Source organism: Rasamsonia byssochlamydoides (assembly GCF_041956645.1).
Source record: "Rasamsonia byssochlamydoides strain NRRL 3658 unplaced genomic scaffold VTN77scaffold_31, whole genome shotgun sequence".
Lineage (NCBI taxonomy): Eukaryota > Fungi > Ascomycota > Eurotiomycetes > Eurotiales > Trichocomaceae > Rasamsonia > Rasamsonia byssochlamydoides.
Window position 1 is genome coordinate 184,443 of NW_027192414.1, and position 24,709 is coordinate 209,151.

Sequence of the window (24,709 nt, forward strand, 5' to 3'; positions counted from 1 at the left end):
TAAGGGCGCAGACAGATGACAAGAGGATGGCTCTTTGATCGCTGGGTCTCTGTACCTACCTTTTCTGACCCCCTTTTCCTCGATCGTCTGGCGTTCCGCTCAGCCGCATTTTCCAATTAACAGAGTTGGACCCCACGCAGCCTGTTCCCAGCTGTCTCTCGATCATTCATGTCTGGCTTATGGGATATCACTTGGATGGGCTAATCTTTCTATAACCATCTTTTGTTGGGAAACACCTAGATCCTCGTCTTTCTTCATTTCCCGCCAATCCGAAGTACGGCCTCCAGCATGTCCCTCCTCTGCGGCTGCTTCGCATCCCGTGCTTCACAGCGTCCTCGTGTCCAAACTCAGATTCCCTATGATCCGCAGGCGGGTTTCGTACGGAGAGATAGCCATGTGGACCCGCCTCAATATTCCAATGATCCCGCTCTAGCAGAGACAGAGGGCTACGTTCCCGTCGTTCCGCTTCCTAGATATACTCCTCGTCCTGTGAGCGTCCACGAGAAGACGCTTCAGTCCAGTGCAGATCAGGATGCTTCTGGCGCAGCGACTCGCCGAGATCCGGATGAGAAGAACAGACGCGACTTTGAAGATCCATCATCTCAGCCAACTGAGAATAATACCAGCGCTGACGACGCATCATCCGCTTTCTCCTTCCCCAGCAGCTTTGGCCACACGTCAACAGAGACACGAGACACGCCGCCTCCCCCGTATTCATCTTGTACGTCGCTGGTGCCGCCGCGCTCGAGGGCGTCGTCGATGAACCAGCGGGTAGAAGTCGCGCAGATGACCGCTCATCACATGCAGGGTCCATCGCCAATCACCCCACCTCCTATGGTTCATATACCCCAGCCACGGCCTGTCTTTCAACGACCAGGTTTTATCTACGGCAGTCGAGGACCTTACCCTGATATTACCGATCATATGACCGGTGGCCGACCGAGAAGGTCGTGGGACAGTCAATGAACAGGTTAACACTACTTACGACTAGATCCTGAAAGGGAGATCGCCTTCCTACATAATATCTATATACCATTTCTTGCATTTGGGAGGCATTAATGGGCCATCCTATTCAGGCCATGTCGACTGTCACAGTCGGGGGGATATCTGTTCTACCGGAAGCGGTTTAATCGGTTGAATCTTCGAATTTGGGTTGATTTCGGCGTTTGGTCTCTCTCTGTCTTTTTTTTTTCCCTATTTTTTTTCTGCCTTAGTCTTTTACGGTTCCTATTTTACGGTTTGGGACGGCTTCAGAGGGTACCTATGGGAGGCGCATGATCCAGGTATGAGGTATGGCATACTGGAGGCGTCCAATGGGTGGTATTTAATCATATCTATATGGCAGTACATACAGCTGCGGCCTAGCCTGATGTCTTAGGTCGAAATCTGGTGGATCTCCTTGTTGTATGTATTGCATCTCGCAAACAACGGAGAGGAAGAGACCAGAAATAATATACATACCTAATATATGTCATAAAGTCAATGTCCGGAATATTGAGATTCCTGGTGACTGTCAGAGAACAAAATCAGAACCCTTCGAGCCTGGTCAAGTCCAGATTGGCGTCAAAGCTTTACCTCCCTGACGTGCGTCGTGCTTGAGCACATAACCACACCACACGCCTTGGCAGGGAATTCGAACAGATGCAGAAGAATCCGTAGATCGGAGCTGTTCTGTTCTTGAGGACTATGAACATGAACATGAACTGCAGATGCAGATGGCGACGCATTCGCAGCGCACGCGCAGCCACGCCTTCGCCGGGTCTGCACTGCAGCACGAGCCAGTTGAGCTCCTCCGGGTCTCTGTTGTTGTCCTAGGAAAAGACCCATGAGTTAGCCGGCCTGTATTCCTTGGCGGAAACGCGAAGAGGGCGTCCATGTTGTGGAACCCGACACCGGCTCTGATCGTCTGCTGCCAGAGGTAGGCCTCAGCCAGCTTGTAACGTGAGCTATCTGGGAGGTGGCAAAGATGGGTTTAACGACTCCAATGACGCTGTGCATCAGGGACGGTTTCTGTTTACAGCCGGCAAGCATGTCAGCTAGGAATTACGAGACCGATATCTAATACTAAACAGAAAACAACCATGACATTTCATCTACATAATATAGATGTGTTTTACATACCTCAAAAGCCAGCTGCGTGACTTCACTCTGCATGAGGGCTCTAGAAGACTGCGTAGTGACCGGTCTTTATCATGAAGATGCCAAAATGATGGAGAGCTTTCAGACTCCACAGCAAGGAGGTTGTAGTCCACCGGAAACCCGCTCCGATACGAGGAGGCGTATGGAGTTACAGTAGCTCATCGATTTTTTTTTTTCGGCTGTTGCAACAAGACACATTGGGTAGGTCTCAGCGTCTGTGGCAGAATACAGTTACCGACCATGGGCATCCAAGAATTGAGAGGCAAATCCTCTGCTTTCCCTCGAGCGCAGAATCAAGGGAGCATAATCGCAGGTGACTCGTACATTTGACATCTCCGGCAATGAGGTTTGGTCTCGTCGCACTATACGTATCCATGGATATATAGTTCTATAGTCAGTCCAGATAAGATCAACCTCAGATCTCATCCAATCGCCAGTCATGACACCTTCACCTGTCTCTTCTTACAATTTGCGCATCCATTCCTGGATTTGCGATGCAGTCGACGCGCGTGATACACTGGTTGGAACAGTGGTCTCCTGCTGGATCTGGTCTGGTCGTCATCCCATCGCAAGCAGCGATCGAAAATATCCTTCTTTCTCGCCGACTTCGGTGGAATCGGTTTTTTTGTGTTGTGTGCTTCCGTGGAAGGAAGGTCACACAAAAGACTGGTCTCTGGCCGATGACAGACTGTTGTTGAGTGCGAGGAAGCTGCTGTGTGGAGCAGATGTCGATTCGAAGTGCGGGAGGGAGGGCCATGTTTCTGCTGGAGTCATATCGGGCGTGACGGCATCACGTGTGTTGTCTGCAGTGGAGCATTCCTGTAGATACCTATAATCAAGGACAGCAATACAGTCCAGTCGTCAGACATCCAGACGAACATCAGTGATCTAGATGAAGGCTTATTCTGAAGGAATAGCCCTTTAATAATAAGCTTTGATGTCTGAAGGTCTTCGCTAAAAGCGTCCAGGAAATGGAGAATGTTGCTGCAAGAAGAGGGCTATGAGGGCTTTATTGAAGCTGCATATCAATAGGGTACCAGCCAGGAGGTACCCAGGCAGAAGCATGGAATCGATAAGGTTACTGCAACCTGGAGACTAAGCACAACCCTACAGTACAGGTTCGTGACTCGGTCGTACGTTACATAATTGGACGATACTGCGAATACCTACCGAGGTACCTACCTAGGTACCATCCTGGGTGAGGGGTCCATCGATCAGGAATTACGGCAACTTCTCGCATTCGCTTCGATAGCAGGCCTTGTCACGAAAATGGAAGTAAGGCCTATACGAGTGCCCGTCAATCTGGCCATCGACTTTCGCAACAAGCCTGCAATTGCAGTTCTTGGAGTAGGGTGTGGGACAACAGGAGAAAGCGGTTCGTTCGTTCCGCTTTGATCAGTCAGTCGGATTGGACGGAGCCTTATTTTTCGGTTGACATTTGTACTGTACAGAGTACATAAACATACCTGGTACATCACACGCAATCACACGCCCAGCTACCTGAGGCAGGGATGCAGTGCAGTGCCAATTAAGAAGCGCCCATAGGGTGTTTTTTTTTTGCCATAAAACTAAAATTGGTAGATTTTCCAGCCGCTTCCATCCTAGAACTACCTAGTAGGGTCGTGGTATACATACATTCTTTGGAGGGGCCAAAAGCCAGTGCTATACACAATCCTTTTATTTTCACACCTCAGAGAGAGAGAGAGAGAGAGAGAAAACCACTGGCAGATTTCTGTCATCATGGCAGACTCCCGGCAACAGGAGTCGCAGACGCAACCAGTCCAACAGCCGGAGAACAACAAACACAAGCCATTGGGAGCAACAATCAACGATCTTCCGTCCGATGACTCGGATAACTCCATCGACGAAGACTTTGACCTTGACCATGATGCCGAAATGCGCAATCGGAGACTGTGGAGGTATGTAGGCAGGATGCACAACATGCAGTCTTCTTTTAACATTCTTTTTTAAAGCATATGTATTGTTAATATATGACTGATAGGCTGCTCTGCACGCCCATCGTCACGGTCCTAGTCGGGCCTTCGGAGCGACGCTTCCATCTTCATCGCGGTCTGCTTCGGCGGCATTCTCTCTTCTTCCGCTCCATGCTCCGAACTGATCGGTTCCAGGAGGGTCAGACGCAAGTTGTGAGACCGCCAGAAGACGACGTGACGAGCTTCGCTGTCTTTGCTGAGTGGCTCTACGTCGGAAGCGAATGTGATACTGGTGCCATCTTCAAGGATGCTCATGGGAAGAACGTCGCTGAAAATGACGACGACTTTCTTGGGGGTATCGAGCCGGATGTCTTTGGAGCTGCCGCTGCGAAGCAGAAGAAAATGAAGTCTGAAAAGGAGAAGAGTTTAGCAGAGGATACAGCCAGAGGAGAAGGAGGAGGAGGATGAGGAAGAAGAAGAGGAAGAAGTCTGGGAGACCGGCTCCGCCGTCGAGTCCAGCGCAGAATACGACCACTACGACTTCTCTCTTCAATTCTCCTGCTACGTCCTCGCCGACAAGCTCCAAGCCTTCGGATTCAAGCGGCACATCCTCGACGAGATCCGGCACTATGGCGAGTTCTGCGACCCGTCCAATCTGACGGTGGACCAGGTGCGGTACGTGTACAACAACACGAGCCGGAACGACGACCCGTTGCGCAAGGTTTGCCTCCTGCTGAAGTGCGTCCAAACGCCCATCCATGAGACCTTGGGCGACCCGGAGTTTCAGCGTCTCATGGAGCGTCTCATGGAAGAAGGGGGCCCGTTGGTTAGGGATGTGATGGAGATTTGCAGGAAGCATGCTGTCAAAGAGGAATGGAAGGATTTGTATGTGATGCAGCTTTTCCCATAGATACCTATATATTGGAGACAGCGTGCTAGAAACCAAGCACCTCGATTGTCGGAGTGTCTGGCTGTGTTCTCTGCAAGTCACAGGACACGGCATTATGTAAATTGCTAGCTGTTAGACTTTTTCTGGTACTGGGCGTACCTATCGCAGACATGTTGCTAGCAAGTGAGACTGAAACTCTAGGAGCTACTGCTGATGAGAACGAATTTTGATGATATCGATTTGTAGAAAGCTATCAGGATTCGCCAAGGTGTTGAACGAGTCCTAACCCTAAACCTTACCTTAGGTAAGTACCAAAGTAGGTAGGCTAACGTTGCAGTCTTGCACTCCTTCAATCGAACTCTGTCCATCACGCCTGCACTTCCTGCGTAAGGGTGTAGACCTTGTAAAAATCACCATCTCTTCCATCTTTCGCCAGCAGCAACAAGGCGCCATCCTCGTCGATACACCACCCTACTTCATCATCACGCACATAGTATTCCTGCCCGGGACGTATCTTGACAAACCCTTCGCCGCGATCACCGTAACTTTCATCACCATCACCAGTCCTGACTTCATAGAGGAATTCTTCATGCGCCTCTTTGAAGATCTTCAAAACCTGCTCGTTGGCCGTCTCGAGCCGGGCGTCCGTGCCGATGACATCGGACTCCTTGTCATCGTATGTATAGAGCCTCTCATGAGTGACAATGAAGACCTCATGTGGAGCAGCAGCAGCGGCAGATGATGACGACAAGCGCTTAGCAGGAGCAGAAGATGTCGAATTCGACTTTTGGCGATTGCAGTAAACTTCTTCAAGCTCCTTGAGCAGCTTGTTAGGATAGTCTCTGCGATCGGGATCGGGTATGTCTTCTCTTCTTGGTTCCTCTTTGCGATGGTATCTAGCGGAGAAGAATTCATCTGGGTCGTCTTCAGTCGAGTTCTCCTCACGACGAGGTCTTCTCTTATCACGACGTTTTCTTTTTCCTATTTTGATGATGATGACGTAAAGTAATGCGGAGATGCGTGTCTGAGGATATGTACTGTACACATGAGTATGAATTAGCATCAATCATTACTTTCTTACTTTTTGTAGTGGACAAATGGGTACATACCTAGTCTTAAATAGACTCGAAAAACTCCAAGAGCAAATGCTGCAGTTCGTTGAGGTGAGTTGTAACGAGGCGCATTGTTTGTTGTTAGGCCTGGTTGGTTGGTTAGTTTGGGAAATTGTTAGGAGCAGTAGAAGCAGTAGAGGTTTGGAGGGTGGGTAAACAAGCTGTCAGACGCGTTCACTGTTTTGCATCTAATTAAGTAGATGAACCTGTTACGTACAGGCCTGCACTCTCCCAAGTGAATACACTAGACAATCGATACGTAAGTACCGTGTCTACGATAGTAAAAGACACGGGTACGGAGTCCTGTGAGTCGGCTTCAAGATCCTTCCTTTCTATTGCACTGTATCCAGTACATACATGATCTCATCTACCTAGAAACTGACATCAGAAAAAATGACATTGACATTGAAATTGCCATGAAGGGAGTAGAGTGTGAGTAGATAGAGTAAAGGGAGTAGAGGGAGTAGAGGGGACGTGAAGCAATCCTTATGATGAAAGAATGAGAAAGAAAGTGCAGACAAAGAAAAAGGAATCAAAACCAGACCGGTCTGATGGACATTTCTCCCAACTAGGAAGGTTAGGTACTCATACATACAATACAAAATACAATACAAAAATGAAGATGAAATCGTTTAAAATAAATAAACGCCCCAACCTGCCTGCCCACTTCCCTGCGAACCCATCCACTCGTCACATCTCATCTCATCTCATCTCGCAGGATAGGAAAAGAGAGAGAATTATAGAAAGAAAATAAAAACAAAATGTGAAAAAAAAAAAGACTTTGTTTCATGCCGTAGATGTAGATCTTACGGTTGACAAGGCGACGCCTTTCTCAGGTCTCTGAGCAACATGCACGTCCGTTTCATCATCCTCCTCGTCATCATAATATTCATCATCATCTTCTTCAGGCTCACCGACAATCCTCCTCCACACGCCATCCCAGACTCCTGTCTTCGTCACCAGTCCACCGACCAACAGGATGGGCAGCTGCCACACACTCGCCCAGAAAAGGCCGCGAGCACTCCCTTTCGCACCTTGGTGCTTCCAGAACTGATAGGCCTCCTTGACCAGCCACCCGTTGGCCAGGGTGCTGCTGACCAAGAACCAGTCATTGACAATGCCGATGTACCACATCCCGAAGGCGATGGGGAACATAAGAATCGAATACCGCAGTGCGACGCGCGCGTTGCGAGCCGGGTTCACCCACGCCATCATCTGGTGGCCCGCGGCTTTGTATTCTTCCCGGATGAGGTGCGAGAGCGAGTTGAAGTGCGGGAACTGCCACGCAAAGAGCAGTGCGGCTAACAGCCACCCGCCGATGCTGTCTTCGCTCAGAAGCATGTCCCGCCAGGTGTCGTGGCCAGTCGTCGCTGTCTGACCCGCTGCAGCGACCCAGCCCATCATCGGTGGAATGGCGCCGACGACGGCACCAACCCACGTATTGACGACGTGGATCCTCTTTAGCGGAGTGTAGGCAAATGCATATAGGCATATATTGGCCGCTGATAGTGCTGCAACGGTGGGATTTGTTCCCACGTAGAGCAAGCCGACTCCGACGACACCCGTCGCAATGGCGAAGAGAACCGCTCCGCGAGTTGATACTAGCCCCCGGACGAGGGGCCGGTTGCGCGTCCGAGTCATGCGAGCATCGTACTTCGGCTCGAAGAACATATTCAGCGCATTGGCGCTGGCACTCGACAAGAAGGTCCCCGTGGTCAGGTAGAGGAATGTGAGCGTCGATGTAGATAAGGTCGGCTGGGCCACGGCGGGATCAAGGGTGAGAAGCGAAGAAATTGGATACAACCCATAAGCAGAGGTCGTCGACAAGAGAATAAGGAAGGAGAGGCGAGGTTTCGTAAGAGCGAAATACGCAGTGAGTTTGCGCCGGAGGGAAGTGGTCGGCAGCGCTGAGGAGATGGCGGAGAGGCGGGCGGAGGCATCGAGAGGGATGGTGGGTTCGGTCGCATTGGTATTGGCCTCCTCCTCCTCCTTTAATCGTTTCCGTCGTCTGTGAGGGAGTTCATGTGATATCTCTGAAGCAGAAGCAATTGGAGTGGAGTTCGCCGGCGCAGACGTATTGATCGAGGCCGTTCTGGTTGCAGCGGACGATGCTAACAACCCCGTCCTGACCGAACTACGAGCCAATGGCTCATGCGAGGAGAAGTACTCCCTGTGGAAGACTCCAGACTGGCGACATGTCGTGACAAAGCTCCGCCGCAGAGAGCCGGTCGACGGCCGGCCCTGGGCCAATCTGGAGAGACATCGCGAGCACAGCGACGCCGAGTCGAGGGCCGACACTGGCCTCAGCAGCGACGGCCGTATGATCATGGCAAGCTGTACCGCAAGAAGCCCCGCGGAATCCGCATTGACAGGTGCGTTGTCGGAAAACAGACGGAGCGTGCTCGGATCGGACGATGGAGAGAATGCCTAATTTTCTCGGAGTCGCGGCAGCGACCACAACCGCAGAAGAACAAGAACATTTGTTATCTTTTTCCTATCATTCGCCGCCGATCAGACGACAACGACAAACACAAAGCATCTTTCTGCGGCATACTTGACATTTTTTCCCCTTTGACTATTAAAAATCTTTTTTCGGACTAGCGGCACAACATGGACAAACTCCAAACGACCGTGCTTGATCCGCTCAAGCCATACCTCCAACCCATCACCACCGCACTGCCGGAACCCGTCCACGATGCAATTATTTCGCTGATCGGCTCGCCCTGCCACAGCACGCTGGTCCTGGACCTCGACGTGAGCAAGGACCCAGCCTGCACGTCGCTCGCCATCTCCAAGGCGCTTGGGCTCGCCATCGTCGGCGCCAGCGCCATCGTCAAGGTGCCGCAAATCCTGAAACTCGTCAACTCGCGCTCCTCGGCCGGCGTTTCGTTCGTGTCGTACGCGCTCGAGACGGCAAGCTTGCTCATTACCCTCTCCTACAATGTCCGGCAGCAGTTCCCGTTCAGCACGTTTGGCGAGACGGCCCTGATTGCCGTACAGGATGTCGTTGTGGGAGTGCTGGTCTTGACTTTTGCCGGGAAGCCTGCTGCTGCAGCGACTTTTGTTGCCGTCGTTGCGGCCAGTATCTACGCTCTGCTGTTTGATCCGAGCTTGGTGGATGCCCACATGCTGGCGTACCTCCAGGCTGGTGCGGGTCTGCTGGGCGTCGCGAGCAAGGTGCCCCAGATTTACGCCATTTGGAAAGAGGGAGGAACCGGACAGCTGAGCGCGTTTGCAGTACGTTCTACCCTACACTTGACATTTTCCGGAAAAGTTGCCTGACTGACTGCCTGCCAGGTGTTCAACTACCTCCTCGGCTCCCTCTCCCGCATCTTCACCACGCTGCAAGAAGTCGACGACAAACTCATCCTCTACAGCTTTGTCGCTGCCTTCGCTCTCAACGCCATCCTCGCGCTGCAGATGGTCTACTACTGGAACAGCCCGGGCAAGGCCCAGCGCCAGCGCCAGCCCAAGAAGGCTCAGAAGATGGTGGAAAAGGCCCCTGCTGCCGCTGCTGCGCCTGCTACTGCTGCTGTTCCTGCTGCTACGGCTGAAACCAGTGGCGTCGCCCCGAGGCCGGCGGGGAAGACACCCACCACCAGACGGAGGGGCTAAAAAAAATTATTTGAGCGAAAGATTTCGGTAGTAATGTCATTTTTTCATTCATTCATTGCAAGCAGTAGTCATTTCATTTCTTGTTAATAATGCAGGAGCGGTGCAACTGCAACCGTCTCAAATTCCATAGATATCGCACTGTAACTTGACTTGCCTGACACCTAAACGCCTGCCATTGCCATCCTCCCATTATGCATTACGCATGAGGCCGTGACGCCTAAAAACCTTCCAATGCATCGCCCAGCTAGTACAATCCTTCTCGTTCCGTGTCGAGATCTCCTAGTGTCTGAAAGTCGAGAACCTAGTCTGAAAATCGAGATCATCTCGAAAGTCTCGACCTAGGTACTAAGTCGAGCCCGTCTCGAAATGACAACAGTCTTCCCAACATAATCCTTCAGCACTTCCGACCAGTTCGAACCTGGCTCAAGCGGTCCGATGGTCTTGTACTGCTGCGCCTTCTCACGCACATGCAGGTAGTTCGGTCCAGTGCCCATCTCGACAAGCATCATCTCGAACAACGATTCGCTTAGCCTACCCAGATTGATCCTGTCGACAAAGAATCTCGGCTGAGTGTAGACCGTCATCTTGTCGAAGGAATAGAAGCCGATGATGTCATCGGGCTGCAGACAGAACTGCAGGCCCTGGAGAGCTTCCGCCTGCCAGGGGCGCAGCGACCGGAGGAGTTGCAGCGCACAGTGCATGCTCCACAAGGGGTGGATGGTGTCGCAGAGATTGAAGATGTTAACTTTGAACGGGATGACACGAGCTTCCCAGTAGATGGTGCGGCACGTTTCCAGCAGTGACAGGAAACGCATGAGCCAGAAACGCACAGTTCGGGCGTCTGGGTACGATACTCCTTCTAGCGGTGGGAGGACGAAAACATGCTCGTAGATCGTCAGGCGGATTTCGGGACAGAGTCGGAAAAAGGGACTCGCCGGCAGTGGTTCGTCAGGGAACCGGACAATCGTCTCATCTTTGAATGATGAGAAGCTTCCGTCGGCCATCCTGCCAGGAAGTTGGAAGTCCAGGGAGACGCGTCACCGTAAAGCACTGAGCCATGTCAACAAGCTTGTCATGCCACAAAAGAAATAGTCTATGAGATCATGAAGCTGATAAAATGTTGGATGATGAGGGGATCCTGTGTGGACGAGGTTAAGACCACAACCCTAGCCCCGGGCCCTAAGCCCTAAGCTTGATCTAATAAACAAAAAAAAAAGATCCTGCACTTCATGACTCACCTTTGAGATGATTAGATGATTAGGCTTGTAGTGCAGTCAAGTTTGCAAAGAACGGGCAGAAAAAATGCGGAGAGAGGAATCCACCAGCCAGAAAGGTGACAAGTGAAGTGGCTGGCTTGGGGAGTCAACAAACAAGAGAAAAGACATCTGATAAGCCTCCATGGCGGTGTCATGAAGGCGGTGTCATAATCTGTGTCCAGGGCGGTGAAGGATGAAAAGTGCAGGGCAGCATGTCATTCACGTCTCAGTAGCACGTGCTGTTCATCAATTCACGAGGATCCTGTCTTTGGCTGGTTCCCAGTCATCATGTACCGGAATATCTGGTCCAGAGGCAGAGCCGGCACCGCTGGTTTGGCTGGGACCTGGCCTTTCTCCGTGGGGACATCAGGCTCAACAAGTTTTCTCTGTTCTCCTACAATCTCCATCTCGTCTTCTTCTTCCTCTTCCTCCTCCTCTTCGAATTCTTCGTCCTCGAGCTGTCGCCTCAGGCCAGTAACCACATTCTGGATGCCCATTTCTTTCTCTTCCAGCGTGAAATTCCCGCCCCAGTTGCGCCTCCTCGCTTCAATGTTTGCCTCAATGGGCGCCCATTCCCACAGCTCGTTCAGTTCCTCCTCGCTGAGCCCGTCTTTATCCCCCAGCGCGGCAGCACCTGCAGTACGGCCCCGGGCAACCCAATCCTCCACGCGAGGGTCCAGCTTTGTGCGCAGTAATTGTTCGAGAATGCCAGCCTCTGTACGCCCAGGAAACGAATGTCCGGGATAGGCGACAAGGGAGGAAAGCAGCTCGTGATGCTGCGAGAGCTGCGAGGAGATGCTGTTCAGATTATTCGAGATGATGTTGGCTTGAGATTGCAATGAACTCCTATACCCAATTAGCAAGCTTAGTCTAACATAACGCAGAGTAAGACGTACCATGAGGGTAGCGGATCGCTATGCTGCAAGCTTGCGGCGAGGGAACCCAACGAGTGGGTGAGCTGCATTAGACGCTGTCGCGTCTGCTCCAGAACCTTGACTTGGTTGTCATTGAGAGTTGCCATTGGAAAGAAGCAAAAGGGGAAAAAAAGGGGAACAAAAAAAGAAGACAAAAGCAGGTGCAAAGTTCTATGATTGAAAGTGTGTGTAGTTTAAATGAGTGACAGTCGGTGCTTCAATGCGATGGGCGTGCAGATGCTAGTCTCAAAGTGGATGGTGACTGGTTGCTGTCGGCGGGACAAAGCGCCGCGTGCCATGCGCAGCAACTGGTCCAAGCTTTGCCCAGGCACCACATTCCCCACAGGACGATCATCACCAAGTCAATCAGCATGAAGCAGGATGAGTGGAATACCTCAATTCAATCTCAGGCATTAATTAACAATAACAAATCTTGACTACTCTACTTGCCTTTTACCAAAATGGCACCCAGAGTGAATAAGATCCATTCCCTGCTTTCTTCTCTTTTCCCTCTTCCCCTTCCCCCTTCTTGTTTTTGCCTCGAAGGACCCAGATTAACTTGACCTCGATCTTTGATCTGCTCTGACCAGAGATAGTTCTTTTCTCCGCAGTAGTTAATTTGTCGCCGACTCGCGACAGCAAAGCAGACAGAGATGGCGAGAAAAGCGCTAGCTTTTTCATTTTTTTTTTTAATAAAAAAAATTCTGGATATTTTCTGCGAAGTCATCTCATTACTTGCTATATATGCTTATTTTCGACATTGCAAGTCAAGCCACAGATCAATCCTAAGGAGTGATGATGGTGAGGTGAGTCCAGCACAAAGATCAACCAACAGACAGGACTCGGGTATCAAAGCTGAACAGGCGGATTAAGAAGAGAGATGGGTTAAAAACGGAGGCCGATGTAGCCCATCGTTGCATTCGTATTAATATCGTTCAAGTGCACTCAAGCTGCGTCCAGCACTGCCCATAGCGCGGGAAAAGTTTGGTTCAGTCAGGTGCTAGTAGTCATACGATCAATAGAACAAGTAACGCCTGAAAATCAAGAGACGAAAGAAAGTCTGTCTGCGCCAAACACCTTTAGGGAAGTCTTCTAGTCATCGATCTTGCTGCGATGGAGGCGGAGGGAAATACGTCTGCTCCTGCACAGTGGGCTTCTCAGGCTGAAACGCCTGCGCTGGTACCGAGACGGGAGAAACCGGTGATGTGTACGAATAAAATCCAGTGTCGTACCGCCGCCCGTCGGAATCGACCATGCTGAAGCCCGGTCCATAACCAGGCGAACCCATCATCTGATAGGGGCCGGCTCCGGGACTGTGGTAGGGGGAGAAATTCCCCCAGGCAGCCTGTCCCGGGGTGCTGATGGTGGTGTCATTCCAGCGCGCATGGAGATGATGCGCATAGCTGCGTTTTTTGGCCTTCTTGCGACGATGACGGACCAGGCAGAAGCAGCATAGAGCGGTGAAGAAAGCAAGGAACAGGAAGCCGATGATGGGAAACACTATGATGATCGTCAGATTCTTCTGGACCCCTGACGATGCTCCTGCAGTTGCGGAAGTCGTGAGTGCCACCGTCGTGGTGGGAAGCTCGGTGGAGTTGAAGATCCGGGATGGACTGATCGGAAAGGCGTTTCCAATCAGCGTCTGAAAGTGGCAGTTATAACGGACTGCCTCCAGAACTAAATCACAAGAAGTCAGTCCAACCATACTACTCAACCTGGGTTAGGGAGAGAAACACACAATTCGCCAGAAAAGCTTGCTGAGACGTCAATCCGTAGCATTGTTCACAAGTCGTGACCACGTTATCCGCAAATGCCGAGTCGCCGCAGAAGCTACCCATCGTCGCAGGCGTCGGATTTATCAGCTGAAACTCGAGCGCTGGCGACAGCGGAGTACACGAAACCAGACAAGGCGTCGAGACATTGGTCACCGAGGCTGGATAGTCGTAGACACAGGCTGAAAAGGCATAGCGAAGGTTGTCTGGTAGAATTTTATCAACACTCAACTCGTCCACTCAGACTGCTCGATGGCACATACATAGACCCCAATTCACGTCTGTTTCTCCAGTGGATTGGTCTCCGTAAACACTCTGCAACTCACAAGCGACGCAGCTCTGAAATTGCGACCCGATGGTGGTGCTGGTGTATTGTGAATCAATGCAGACAATCTCGTCTGTGGTTGTATTTGTTGGATTCGGGCACACACTCGTACATGGCGAGCCTGCCGTTACCCTCAAGCTGAGTATCCCCGGAATGAGGCTGAGAAGGCAGAGAACAACGCGGGTCACCGCCATGACGGGAATATGGGATTCCTCTTGGCGAGGAACAAACACAAAACTTCCGGCTGCGAAATAAGGAACTAAAGTCAGCCCCCGGTGAAGCTGACTCTAACATCGAAAATCGCCGGACTTGACTAAGGATCTAGACAAAGTCCGGCTTTCTCTCGTGAATATATCGAGGTGCCGGAGAGACAATGTAATACCGGCGAGGAAGGACTCTGGATTGATAAAAGGCGGGGGTACCCAGCGATCGAGAGACATCACACTACTAGGGTACTGCCGTACTACCGAGCAGTTCACGCCATGGAAGCGAAAGACCCAGCACGCACTCTTGGCTAGGAAGCTTAGCTCTCTGGGCGCTTAGCCAGCGCCTCAGATACGATGCCCTCGGGCGGTCACAGCACAAGCAAGATGCATCGTCAATTGACAATGGCATGGCCGCGAAGCGATGGGTCACTGCATCGGCCAAAAGATGGGCACAACTAGCGGAAGAACAAGCATTGGAAGCCTCGCGAGTATTGGATCTCGACTGGATTGTGACTGTGACGTTCTGCAGGCGATTGCATCCTCCGCACGACCCTCTGCATGCGATTGCGGCGGTAGACATGCTGATTCGCGGGGCGTCCTCCAGCCTAAAAGGCCGGAAGTTCCAGGCACAGACCAGCCGGCGAAACTGGACGCCAATGACGAGGGGAGATGGTGCAGCCCGATTAGCGTCTGAAAGCAGCTCGATGAGTGGACAACTTGGAAGATTCGCTGGGATTTAGTGTACAGAGTTAGGTAGCGTGGTTAGTGGAGAGCTCACGGCACGGGGGAGCCGAACCTTAGCAAGTACTGCTAGTACTAAGTATCCATACAGAGTACTGAGGACAACTTAGTTACTAGTGTACCCAATACCTCTCAACTGACCCTCCTAGCCAATCAATTCCAGGCTGTTCTGTTCTCTGTGGTACAGAAATTTACTACGGTAATCGGCAAGCAAGCACTGCGACGGATAACCACTGCACTTCGTAATTCGGATGGCCCAATCCGAAGGCAGAGAATAAGCAATGAGGCACAAGAGGTTCTCAGTAATTCTACAGTATGTAGTGAATTCGAATGAACTGCTGAAGAAAGAACAAAAGAAGAAGAGAGATCTCTCGAGATCTAAGTTGGTACTGGAAGTAATGTCTGTTTTACCTCGACTTGTACTATGCACGCACGTAAAGCTGGTCAACGCACGATATTGAACGAATAACACCAAATGGCTACAGCTTGGCCATTTGTAAGCAGGTCAGTAGCAGGAGGGATCGACGATTCAGGCAGTTATAGGCAGGCAGCTAGGTAGATGATAAGACAGATCTGGGTTAATCTCCAGACATGTGACTGGTCTAAACAGTCTATATCCTTCCTGCCTATGGATGCTCGCTGATCACGGCAGATCAACGGGGGCGCTAAATCCTGACACACATGTAGGTACACACATGCTCAGCCTATAATGGTCAGTTGTTATTATGACGTTAGGTAGGAACGTTGCAGTAGTCGACCTAATGTAAGGCTAAGTTATAGACGTCAAGTATAGCTTCAATAGCATTAATGAAAAACAAGCCATCACCCTATACCGATTACTCCGATAAATGTGAGATTTATTGACGCAACAAACATTCCCAATTATCCGTCCGTGATCAAAATCAAATTCGTCACCATCCCCAAAGCTCATCGTACGATGGAACGAGCTCTTGCGGTCCAACCCGTTCACGATCACGATCACGCCGCTTCTGAGCACGGCCACTTGTTGCGGACCGGCCCGTCTGGTGGTCCCGATACGAATGGGAGGGAGGAGGCACCGCGATGATTTTGGGCATGGGAGGACTCTCCGCCAGGAGCGGTAGTGCGGAAGCAGCAGACGTGGCTGAGGTGACACTCGTATGCTTCGAGCTGAAGGTGCCGGTAGACGGCGTCATCAAGTCGTTACTCGTGCTCGCGCTTTGTTGGCTATACCGACGCATTCGGGCGGTGGACGCGAGCGGAGGCGACTTGGGCCATGGCAGGCTCTTATGGACGTCTGCCGATCGGGTTCTTGTCTCGTTTATACGGCCTGGCGGAGCACTCTCTCGCTCGCTGGCACACTCGGAGCCACTCTGAGATTCGGGACGGCCGTCTTCAGCGCTGTTTTCCAGACCTGTATCCTCCCGATAGTCTGTCCTTGATTGTATTCTCCTTGTGGCAGGTCGCTGCATCCGATCCCGGCTTGGTCTAGTCCAGGTAGGAGCGTCACGTCCTCGTAGGTCAACCAACGGGTGGTGTGGCAGTTGTTCCTGGATGTGGACTCCCTGGACAGATGCCGCGCCAGTCTCAACATGTTCTGGCGAGTCAGACGCCTTTGGACGGAGCATGGTGACGAAGCGACGAGCTTTGTTCGGCTTGACGGCGGAGGGTTCCGTAACAGCGGGCTTCCGAGGAGGCATCTCATTCCAAGAGCCTTCGTTCGGGGCGGAGATGGCTGGGTCGCCCCATCGAGCGTCCAGAGAGGAAGAAAGGTCTCGTTTCCGTCCCCATTTAAAGAGATTCTTCTTGGCCGTCATCTTGTGAGAAAAGCACATACCCGACGAACACAGATCAGAATAGAAAAGCTTGAGATACGTCGAAAGTGGCGACAGCAATGACTTGGAGAGGCTGATCCCGATTCCGATAAGGATCAGCTCTCAATGATCAACCAACGAGAAAAAGGAGAACAGCACAGAATGCCGCCAAACATGGATGGTATCAGCGGGGACAGTAGAGGACTCATCTGAGTACCGGAAGATGCGTCGTCATATCTCCCCTAGAGAGGTGGAAATGCAGCACGAGAGAACTTTCAATGGCCTGCAGTCTGACGGAACCGAAGTCAACAAGCTGAAAAGGAAGCCACGGGGCAACAGGCGACAGGAGATAATTAGGAAATCATGAGAAATCCACCGACCGGACTGCTGGACAGGGTCTCCTATATAATATCGCCGACTACCCCCCATTTCCAGAGCTCTGGGACCGACCGTGGGTGCACAGAATATAGTTTGTTTTTCTCACGCTGGAATGATGAGCAAAGGTGCAGAGGGAGGGGGAGGGATGGCCGCAGCATGCGGCGCAGCCAAGCCAGTGCATAAGTGAAAGTAGGACATCCAACACAACACAAAACAGCCGCCACCAACCGAGCCTGCCTACAGGTTAACTGTATGGGGGAGGGGGGCCAGGTCAAATGAAAAAGCCTCGCGAGGCAGTCCCTGTCTGTCTGGACGTGTGTAAGGCTCTTTTGCGGCAAGTCCACTGGTCCTCGTGTGTTGATTTCCTCTATCCAGGGACGAGACCAGCCAATAACTCTGGTGGTGCAAATGACAAGCTCTCTAGACGCGCTACCATTGACACTACTGTTAGCTACCTAGTTCAACCCCAGCAAGTTCGTTTGTCTTTAGAAGCGCCGGTAGATGCTCCGGTCGGCAACTATAGTTATAGAGACAGGGGGGGGGAGTCGACGAAGGATGTCTTCAAAGAAAACCGTCTACGGATATCGCTATGGTTGTCGATCTGTCATTTCTATTAGTATTCAGCTGAGTAAACGTCATGATATATCGAACTGGGAAATACCACAACAGCCTCTTACCAGATATTCAAAGACAGTGTCTGCTCTTGAGGCCACAACATCCAACACAGGAACTACAGACCAACGCCAATCAGATATCGATCTAATCGCCGGTTGGACCGGCCGTCGGCTCCCAACCTGCAAAACGTGACCATGGATTGGCCGCATTGTCCCGAGCAGGATGCTAGCTTCCACGCCGTCGCAAACCGATAAGCCTGACTGTTATTAGTGTTCGTGCAAGTTGTGTCTTTGTGTGATCGTGAGCGGAGTTGACAGCCCCGCTGAGCCTGTGTTGACATTGACAGTGACAGTGACACCTCCTCATCGTTCCTAATTGTTATAACCAGCCCCTCGACGTGGCGCCTCGGGAGACGATCAGCCTCGGTTGGGGGCGTCTAACAAGAGGATCTCTATATCCAGAGTGTTTCTAGAGCGTTTTCAGAGGCTGAATCCCGTTCAGATCATTCGCTCTCTGCTGTGGCTCTGCTCTGACTGACTCTTGACAGTTATGCTAGCATACGCACTGCTCTTTGTCCGGTCTTGATCCCAAACCGAACCTAACTGATAACCAGCGTGTTGTGTCCCACTCGTTCATATCTACAGAAGATAGCACTACACCTGATGGGAATGGTTAGTCAGAGTGGTAGTGGGAGATAGACTGGTGATCAGACCGGGGGCTGGGCGGCTACCACCGTCAATCGGACGCTTGTCTCGAGTCGACTAACTCGGCGTGCATGCCTGCTCGTGATCAATCATAATCGGAAGACAACGACCAGAAGAGCTATTGACAAACGTTCAGACTCGACGAGGCATTAGATGATGGTCTTCAAGGTGACATTCCCGTCCTGATGATATTCCTGATGTAGTATCTCGTATCTCTGGATGTATCTTAGGCTAGGTACCTTAGTACTTACGGAAGTAACTCTGTTAGCTCCCGTTAATGCCTTGGAAGTTGGAGCTATGGAATGTACCCACTGTAGGTAGGTAGATTTGATCCAGTAAAAATGGCTGTTATTCCCCGTTCAGTCAGTTGGTCAGATCATAGGACGCATACTCCGTCAGTAGTAGATTAATTAATCAATTTAAATTAATTAATTACTAGGTACTCTGTACTCCGTACTCTGCACGGCGTAATTAATTAGGAGGGGCTGTCTCTCCCCGCTCAGAGAGTTAATTATTCCGGAACGTTCCCCCATTTTCATAAGATGGAGATCCCGATCCCTGATCGATCTCTCCCGTCCATCGTCTATCACGAGACCACAAATCTAAAACAATCCTACCTAAGGGAGTCTTAGTAGTAATCAAAATATACCAACACATCCAAGTCCACCTGATCGTCTTGTGATTGATTCCTTTAGTTGTTACTGCACGTCTGTGCAAAAATAGAGAGAGTCCAGATGGAGTATATCGCGCAAATCAGTTGACAACCATTGCTTAAAACTGCGCAACAGTAGGGAGGATTGACTAGATTCAATATCATACCTACAACACAGCCACTGCAGTACACCACACTAGGAGATCTATCAATCGATGAGATCGAATCAATCTATATCTATCTATCAATGACTCATGTCTATCTATATTCAGCAGCTTCCTGCTTGCCAGACAGACAGACATCTACTACCTATAGGCCATATAGGCCCATCCTTCTAATACTATTACTATAAAATCAAATCAAATCTCTTTTCAACAAACAAACAATCTCTGAATAAATGAATGAATGAAATAGGAATTAATGCCAAACTACGTTCTGTATACTCCATCCAATATCCAACAACATGCACGTAGGTCAAAAGGAATATATATAGATGTGTATACGTGTATACCTAGATTTAACCTCCAACCCGACTCCACCTCCCATACTATACTTATAATAACTAATTGTTGAAAAAAAATAAGAGTTGATCTAGATAGAATTCGCTTTAGTAAAATTTTTATCTATTTATATCTCAAAATGAACAACACCTTCGTATTAATTTAATTATTTTAGGTAAAATACTGTATATAGTATTCTACCAGACGGACTTTCAGGTTTCTTGCAACGAACATCAGGCTGCTTATCTCATCTCCGCGTCTGCTAACTCGACAGAGCCTGGAACATCGAGAGTTCTACATACTCATTCGGTTGAGGTATTACTGAGGTATTACTGGAAGCATAATTTAACGAGAAAATCATCAGTCGTTGCGATGCCCCTCGACATCGGCTAACTGGATCTGGATTTTGGATCTTTGGCCCCACGGAGATATCAGATATGATGGCTCAACGCATTTTCGTATGAGACTGGTGAACCCGCAGCTGTAACATTATTCAATCTCGCTGGCTCTGTGACTATTGGCATTATTGACCAAGAAATCGGAATCAAGTTCTGATCTACCTGAAAGTTGTAGGACGGTTATCTGCGCTCTCTTCGAAATATTGCTCCTCACAGTACCAGGCCTAGCTATGCCGTGCTCATGAATTTGATGAAGTAAGCGATTGCTAGTGAAACCCCATCTCCTTCTGTTCTGGTCAAGGTTCTTCATACTGGAATGACACTTCAATTGCTAAAATTGTTACATAGACTACGCAAGTAAATAACCATGAGCGGCCAGACCAACACCTCCATATCCCTGAATATCAAGGATGTGCGGGCGGCCCCGGAATCGAAGATGTTCGTCAGAATTAACTACGGATTCGTAACAACCATCCTATTTCCTAGAGGATACTTACACACACGAACGGTCGGATAAAACGAACTGGAAGCTAATAATGCACGATTGACCAGGGGAACCGAGTCAGGAAGAGAAAGAACAAGACTGCAGGAACGCTCTGTTCCTTACCGATCCCCTGATCGATCGAGAATATACTATTAGCTCAAAAGGCAACGCGTCGCCGGAACCTGCGAGTGGCTGAGAGAAAATGGCCAGTGTCGTTTGTGGCTGGGCTCCGACATACACCTTCTATGAATCTCAGGCGGACCAGGCACCGGCAAGACCATGCTCTCCATCTTCCTTACAGAAGAGCTGGAAGAGATCACACAGCACCAACATGATGCACAGCTCCTATTCTACTTCTGCAGTCATCAAGATGACAGACGCAATATGGCAGTTGCCATCCTCAGAGGATTGTTACACCAGATCTGCGTGAAGCGCCTAGCCCTGATCACGCACCTTCTACTGCACTTTGAAACTCCGGAGATGGCGCAACAAACTTTATGCTCACTGGGTCATATTTAAAAAGATCCTCCAAGATCCCGACCTTGGGACCACCTTCTGTCTTCTGGACGGCCTGGATGAATGCGAGGACGGCTCATTGGGATCGCTGGTAGCGAAACTTGCAGACTTCTTCTCGACCAGAAATTTGAAATCAACTGCTCAACAATTCCACCTAGTGATCGTTAGCCGAGAAATCCCTGGATTGCGAGACTTTCCTCAGTGAGACTTGAATCTGACCGCAACGCGCAAGTTGTAGGAGACATTGAAGGCCTCTCACACCTGGAAGGATTCAGCGACACATTTCACACCCATGTGCAGAGGACCCTCCGGGAACGGGCCGAAGAAACTTTTCTGTGGGTTGGCTTTGCCATGAATGAGCTATCCAGAAAGAAGACATGCACGGAAGTATTAGCAAGTCTACATACCTTTCCGAGGGGATTGCCAGCAACTTATAGCTGAATATTGCTTCAGATTGACAGTAGTCAGCGGCGCATTAGCTCCTTGATCTTCTGTTTGGTTACCGTGGCTCTTCGTCCTCTGACACTGCAAGAGCTGGCTGCTACTGTTGGCATTGAATCCTCCGCCTTTACTAGCTCTGAACAGGCTATTCGCGATCACATTGCTCTGGGTGGATCCTTCCTTAGGATCCATCAGAATAAAGTCAGCCTGATCCATCAGTCGGCCAAGGACTATTTTCTGCGTGAAGAGCCTGACAAAGACCCCGTCGTGGAAGAATTTCGATCCAGAGGAAGCACATTGCAAACTGGCACAGATATGCTTGGATCTTATCCAAAAGAGTGCTTTGCAGGATCACCCTCTTGACATTGACAATGCGTCATCGTGTCTTCTGGGAGAATCTCCACTCCTTAGCTATGCAGTCCAACATTGGCCCGAGCATGCCAGGTGCTCTTCTGCATATGCGGAGCGGATGTTCGACCCTTCAAGGCCCTTCTTCCAGGAGTCGTCTCCCTTGCGCGTGAATGGGTGGAAAACGTACTCTCCGGCGGACCCCCAGTACGCTGCCTCCTCAATGACACTGTTGCAATTGGCATCCTATCTTGGGATCCTTACACGGGTGGAGAAGCTCCTTGCTGTAAAGAAGCGCGGGAAGATCTCGAACCTCGTGCACAGACGAGATGAGGACTGTACGAATTCGCTCACTTGTGCTGCTAGAAGAGGACATGATGAAATCGTACGTCTACTGCTTGACCGCGGGGCCAATATCAATGCAAGAGGCCGCTTTAGCATGACAGCACTACAGGAGGCAGCTTCCGAGGGGAATAAAGCAGTGGTGCAGCTATTACTGGCCCGTGGAGCCGATGTCAATGCAGGATCCAGCACAGCACTGCATAAGGCGGCTCGCGGGGGGCATAAGGAAGTCATGCGGCTATTACTTGACCATGGAGCCAATATCCATGCAAGAGATGGCTTTGGAAAGCACTACATCAGGCAGCGCGTTGGGGGACTGAGGCTGTAGTACAACTACTCCTTGACCGTGGGGCCTATATCAATGCAACAGATGGCCATGGAGAGACAGCACTATGTTGTGCAGCTAGAAGGGGGAATAAGGCAATGGTGCAGCTATTACTTGACCATGGCGCCAACGTCAACACAAGACATGATAACATACTCACGACACTACATGAGGCAGCTAGCCATGGGAATGAGGCACTGGTGCAACTATTACTTGACCATGGGGCAAATATCAATGCAAGAGATAGATGTGGAAGGACACCACTGGTCTACGCTGTTAAATGGGGGCATGAGGCAGTGGTGCAACTTCTCCTTGACCGTGGGGCTGATATCGAGGCAAGTGATGATGGAGGGACAGCACTGGTTTGGACAGCTAAAAAGGGCCATAAGGCGGTGGTGCAACTCCTCCTGGACCGTGGAGCCAACGTCAATGCAAAAGGCGCTGGTGGATTAAAACATCTGCGCAATGCAGCAGGGAGAGAGATTAACAAGTGGCGAGCTGACAGCCCTTGGGTTCTTAATGAACTGAGAAGCGCGCGTGATTTTTATCTCCACTTCCTCTGGGAGCCGCGATAAACTTTGATGAACAAAAAAAAAGGATGCAACCGAAGACACTTATTGGATATTACATCAAAGTAGAAGTTCTCCAGCTATGACCAACCAACAACAATAACCTATTCGGAATTGCCCTGTGCAGTCTGGATCCTTGTGTATTCTATCTATCACGAAACATAATAGGACTAGTAGAACAGTGCCATTCTAAGATGTAGGATTTCCCGAGTCCTCGATGAGACTGTAGTAGCATCACCCGAAACTCCGATACTTGACTCTGACAATGATGGAAGATCGGGGAGTGACGGTGACGGCGACGGCGATGACAACGGTGAGTAAAGGTAGGAAGCAGTTTTACCCGTCGATATCCATGGCCACGTCCATGTCGATAAAGATGAGAGGATAGGATAGGAGAGGAGAGGATAGACAGTGGATTGGATTGGATTGGATTGGATTGGATCATCATTATCCAACCTTCCAATCTGTGGGTTCTTTCTTTCTTTCCTTCCTTCCTTCCTTCCTTCTTTTGTGCACCGTCTTTCTATCCGTCTGTCGTCTGTATATCTGTCTGTCTGTCTGACTGACTGACTGACTGCATACCTCTTGTTCGACTAGAGGCATTGTCATTGCTGACAGTCTTTTTCTCCCGGTAAGTATAAGTACTCTGAGGTTCCCTCTTTTTTTTTTTTGTAACCTAACTGAAACAAGCTCGTTCCAGTTTCTAGAATCATCGTGCCAACGGGTTTATAGATCGGTAATCAGCCGCGCAAGAACAGGTTTCGGACGTTTCGGTGGTCGAGGAGCAGAACCGGGACCGGATTCGACAACACTTGCAGCTGCAGCTGGAGGAGGAGGAGACTGTGCGTCGGAAGTGCCGTTACTGTTACTACAACCAGAGCTCGTCGTGTGCATATGTGAGGATGTGGTGGTACTCGAGTTGAGAGGTTGATTTGAATTCGATGGCGTGGATTGTAGCGGTAGTGGTGGTGGCGGCATAGTCGAGGGGTTATATTGCGACGAGCTATGCTGATGACTGGCAACAGGCCTCCGTGGAAGGTCGAAAGACGCCGAATGCGAATGCAGCTGCTGCCGATGATACGTCGACGGATCGTACACCGGCAGGAGAGACTCGACCAGCGGGCTCTTCAGCGTGCTTGTCTCGGGGCTGTCCCTGTCCCCGTCCCATCCTCGACGCTGCTGCCGTAGCGATAATTCGTGGTATCGACGAGCTCTGGCTTGCGAGCGATAAGCGTGGATGACCTCATAGCGTTCCGCCTGTCGGTCCCATTGTCTTTTCTTGGCGAGGAAGAAGAGGATTGCGGCGGTGACTGTGCAGGTCGGATCAGATGTCAGAAGAAAGTTCTTGCTTGATTTGTTCCTGAGTTTGACATCTTGTCTTGTGGACTTCTTCTTACTTGCTACCAGAACAACACCCCCCAGAACAACCCCGATAATGATCGAATTCGTCCGCGATAGACCGCCAGTATCAGCGCCCGATGCCCCGGCAGCGTTCTCTGCCGCTGCGTTCGCGCTGCTGCTGCTGCTGCTGCTGCTGCTGCTACTCTGGGGATCTGTTCCGTTGGCTGGGGCGTCTGTTCCCTCGTTCTGGGCGAGGGCAACTGTGCTGGCTACCAGAGCCAGGGCCAACGTGTGAGACAGTGCGCTTGTCGAGGAGATGGATGAAGCCATGGCCGCGATATATCCTCGATCATGAAGGAGTGGAGAGTGAGTGGAGAGTAGAGTTATCGAGAATCGATCC

At 50.6% G+C, this 24,709-nt stretch overlaps 14 protein-coding genes across 14 annotated transcripts; 5 read left to right on the top strand and 9 right to left on the bottom strand.

The window, feature by feature from the left end:
- Nucleotides 1-288: 288 nt before the first annotated feature.
- Nucleotides 289-966, top strand: VTN77DRAFT_4549 (uncharacterized protein; the record flags this gene model as incomplete). The annotated part of the gene is made up of 1 exon (XM_069420620.1): nucleotides 289-966. The coding sequence occupies one exon, from the start codon at nucleotides 289-291 to the stop codon at nucleotides 964-966; it is 678 nt and encodes a 225-aa protein (XP_069277722.1).
- An 864-nt stretch (nucleotides 967-1,830) lies between these two features.
- On the bottom strand, nucleotides 1,831-2,154 carry VTN77DRAFT_4550 (uncharacterized protein; the record flags this gene model as incomplete). The annotated part of the gene is made up of 2 exons (XM_069420622.1): nucleotides 1,831-2,010; nucleotides 2,122-2,154. The coding sequence occupies 2 exons, from the start codon at nucleotides 2,152-2,154 to the stop codon at nucleotides 1,831-1,833; spliced, it is 213 nt and encodes a 70-aa protein (XP_069277723.1).
- Nucleotides 2,155-3,879: 1,725 nt separating this feature from the next.
- VTN77DRAFT_4551 (uncharacterized protein) lies at nucleotides 3,880-4,983 on the top strand (the record flags this gene model as incomplete). The annotated part of the gene is made up of 3 exons (XM_069420623.1): nucleotides 3,880-4,058; nucleotides 4,142-4,428; nucleotides 4,520-4,983. The coding sequence occupies 3 exons, from the start codon at nucleotides 3,880-3,882 to the stop codon at nucleotides 4,981-4,983; spliced, it is 930 nt and encodes a 309-aa protein (XP_069277724.1).
- Nucleotides 4,984-5,329: 346 nt separating this feature from the next.
- Nucleotides 5,330-6,025, bottom strand: VTN77DRAFT_4552 (uncharacterized protein; the record flags this gene model as incomplete). The annotated part of the gene is made up of 1 exon (XM_069420624.1): nucleotides 5,330-6,025. One exon carries the CDS (start codon nucleotides 6,023-6,025, stop codon nucleotides 5,330-5,332), a length of 696 nt encoding a protein of 231 aa, XP_069277725.1.
- An 835-nt stretch (nucleotides 6,026-6,860) lies between these two features.
- Nucleotides 6,861-8,402, bottom strand: VTN77DRAFT_4553 (uncharacterized protein; the record flags this gene model as incomplete). The annotated part of the gene is made up of 1 exon (XM_069420625.1): nucleotides 6,861-8,402. The coding sequence occupies one exon, from the start codon at nucleotides 8,400-8,402 to the stop codon at nucleotides 6,861-6,863; it is 1,542 nt and encodes a 513-aa protein (XP_069277726.1).
- A 282-nt stretch (nucleotides 8,403-8,684) lies between these two features.
- Nucleotides 8,685-9,689, top strand: VTN77DRAFT_4554 (uncharacterized protein; the record flags this gene model as incomplete). The annotated part of the gene is made up of 2 exons (XM_069420626.1): nucleotides 8,685-9,311; nucleotides 9,372-9,689. 2 exons carry the CDS (start codon nucleotides 8,685-8,687, stop codon nucleotides 9,687-9,689), a joined length of 945 nt encoding a protein of 314 aa, XP_069277727.1.
- Nucleotides 9,690-10,027: 338 nt separating this feature from the next.
- VTN77DRAFT_4555 (uncharacterized protein) lies at nucleotides 10,028-10,693 on the bottom strand (the record flags this gene model as incomplete). The annotated part of the gene is made up of 1 exon (XM_069420627.1): nucleotides 10,028-10,693. The coding sequence occupies one exon, from the start codon at nucleotides 10,691-10,693 to the stop codon at nucleotides 10,028-10,030; it is 666 nt and encodes a 221-aa protein (XP_069277728.1).
- A 503-nt stretch (nucleotides 10,694-11,196) lies between these two features.
- Nucleotides 11,197-11,966, bottom strand: VTN77DRAFT_4556 (uncharacterized protein; the record flags this gene model as incomplete). Its single annotated transcript, XM_069420628.1, has 2 exons — nucleotides 11,197-11,791; nucleotides 11,842-11,966. 2 exons carry the CDS (start codon nucleotides 11,964-11,966, stop codon nucleotides 11,197-11,199), a joined length of 720 nt encoding a protein of 239 aa, XP_069277729.1.
- Nucleotides 11,967-12,955: 989 nt separating this feature from the next.
- On the bottom strand, nucleotides 12,956-14,150 carry VTN77DRAFT_4557 (uncharacterized protein; the record flags this gene model as incomplete). The annotated part of the gene is made up of 3 exons (XM_069420629.1): nucleotides 12,956-13,536; nucleotides 13,598-13,837; nucleotides 13,895-14,150. The coding sequence occupies 3 exons, from the start codon at nucleotides 14,148-14,150 to the stop codon at nucleotides 12,956-12,958; spliced, it is 1,077 nt and encodes a 358-aa protein (XP_069277730.1).
- Nucleotides 14,151-15,814: 1,664 nt separating this feature from the next.
- Nucleotides 15,815-16,699, bottom strand: VTN77DRAFT_4558 (uncharacterized protein; the record flags this gene model as incomplete). The annotated part of the gene is made up of 1 exon (XM_069420630.1): nucleotides 15,815-16,699. The coding sequence occupies one exon, from the start codon at nucleotides 16,697-16,699 to the stop codon at nucleotides 15,815-15,817; it is 885 nt and encodes a 294-aa protein (XP_069277731.1).
- Nucleotides 16,700-17,597: 898 nt separating this feature from the next.
- VTN77DRAFT_4559 (uncharacterized protein) lies at nucleotides 17,598-17,898 on the bottom strand (the record flags this gene model as incomplete). The annotated part of the gene is made up of 2 exons (XM_069420631.1): nucleotides 17,598-17,675; nucleotides 17,752-17,898. The coding sequence occupies 2 exons, from the start codon at nucleotides 17,896-17,898 to the stop codon at nucleotides 17,598-17,600; spliced, it is 225 nt and encodes a 74-aa protein (XP_069277732.1).
- A 3,955-nt stretch (nucleotides 17,899-21,853) lies between these two features.
- On the top strand, nucleotides 21,854-22,402 carry VTN77DRAFT_4560 (uncharacterized protein; the record flags this gene model as incomplete). Its single annotated transcript, XM_069420633.1, has 1 exon — nucleotides 21,854-22,402. The coding sequence occupies one exon, from the start codon at nucleotides 21,854-21,856 to the stop codon at nucleotides 22,400-22,402; it is 549 nt and encodes a 182-aa protein (XP_069277733.1).
- Nucleotides 22,403-22,497: 95 nt separating this feature from the next.
- VTN77DRAFT_4561 (uncharacterized protein) lies at nucleotides 22,498-22,974 on the top strand (the record flags this gene model as incomplete). Its single annotated transcript, XM_069420634.1, has 1 exon — nucleotides 22,498-22,974. The coding sequence occupies one exon, from the start codon at nucleotides 22,498-22,500 to the stop codon at nucleotides 22,972-22,974; it is 477 nt and encodes a 158-aa protein (XP_069277734.1).
- Nucleotides 22,975-23,694: 720 nt separating this feature from the next.
- Nucleotides 23,695-24,639, bottom strand: VTN77DRAFT_4562 (uncharacterized protein; the record flags this gene model as incomplete). Its single annotated transcript, XM_069420635.1, has 2 exons — nucleotides 23,695-24,278; nucleotides 24,366-24,639. 2 exons carry the CDS (start codon nucleotides 24,637-24,639, stop codon nucleotides 23,695-23,697), a joined length of 858 nt encoding a protein of 285 aa, XP_069277735.1.
- Nucleotides 24,640-24,709: the final 70 nt, after the last annotated feature.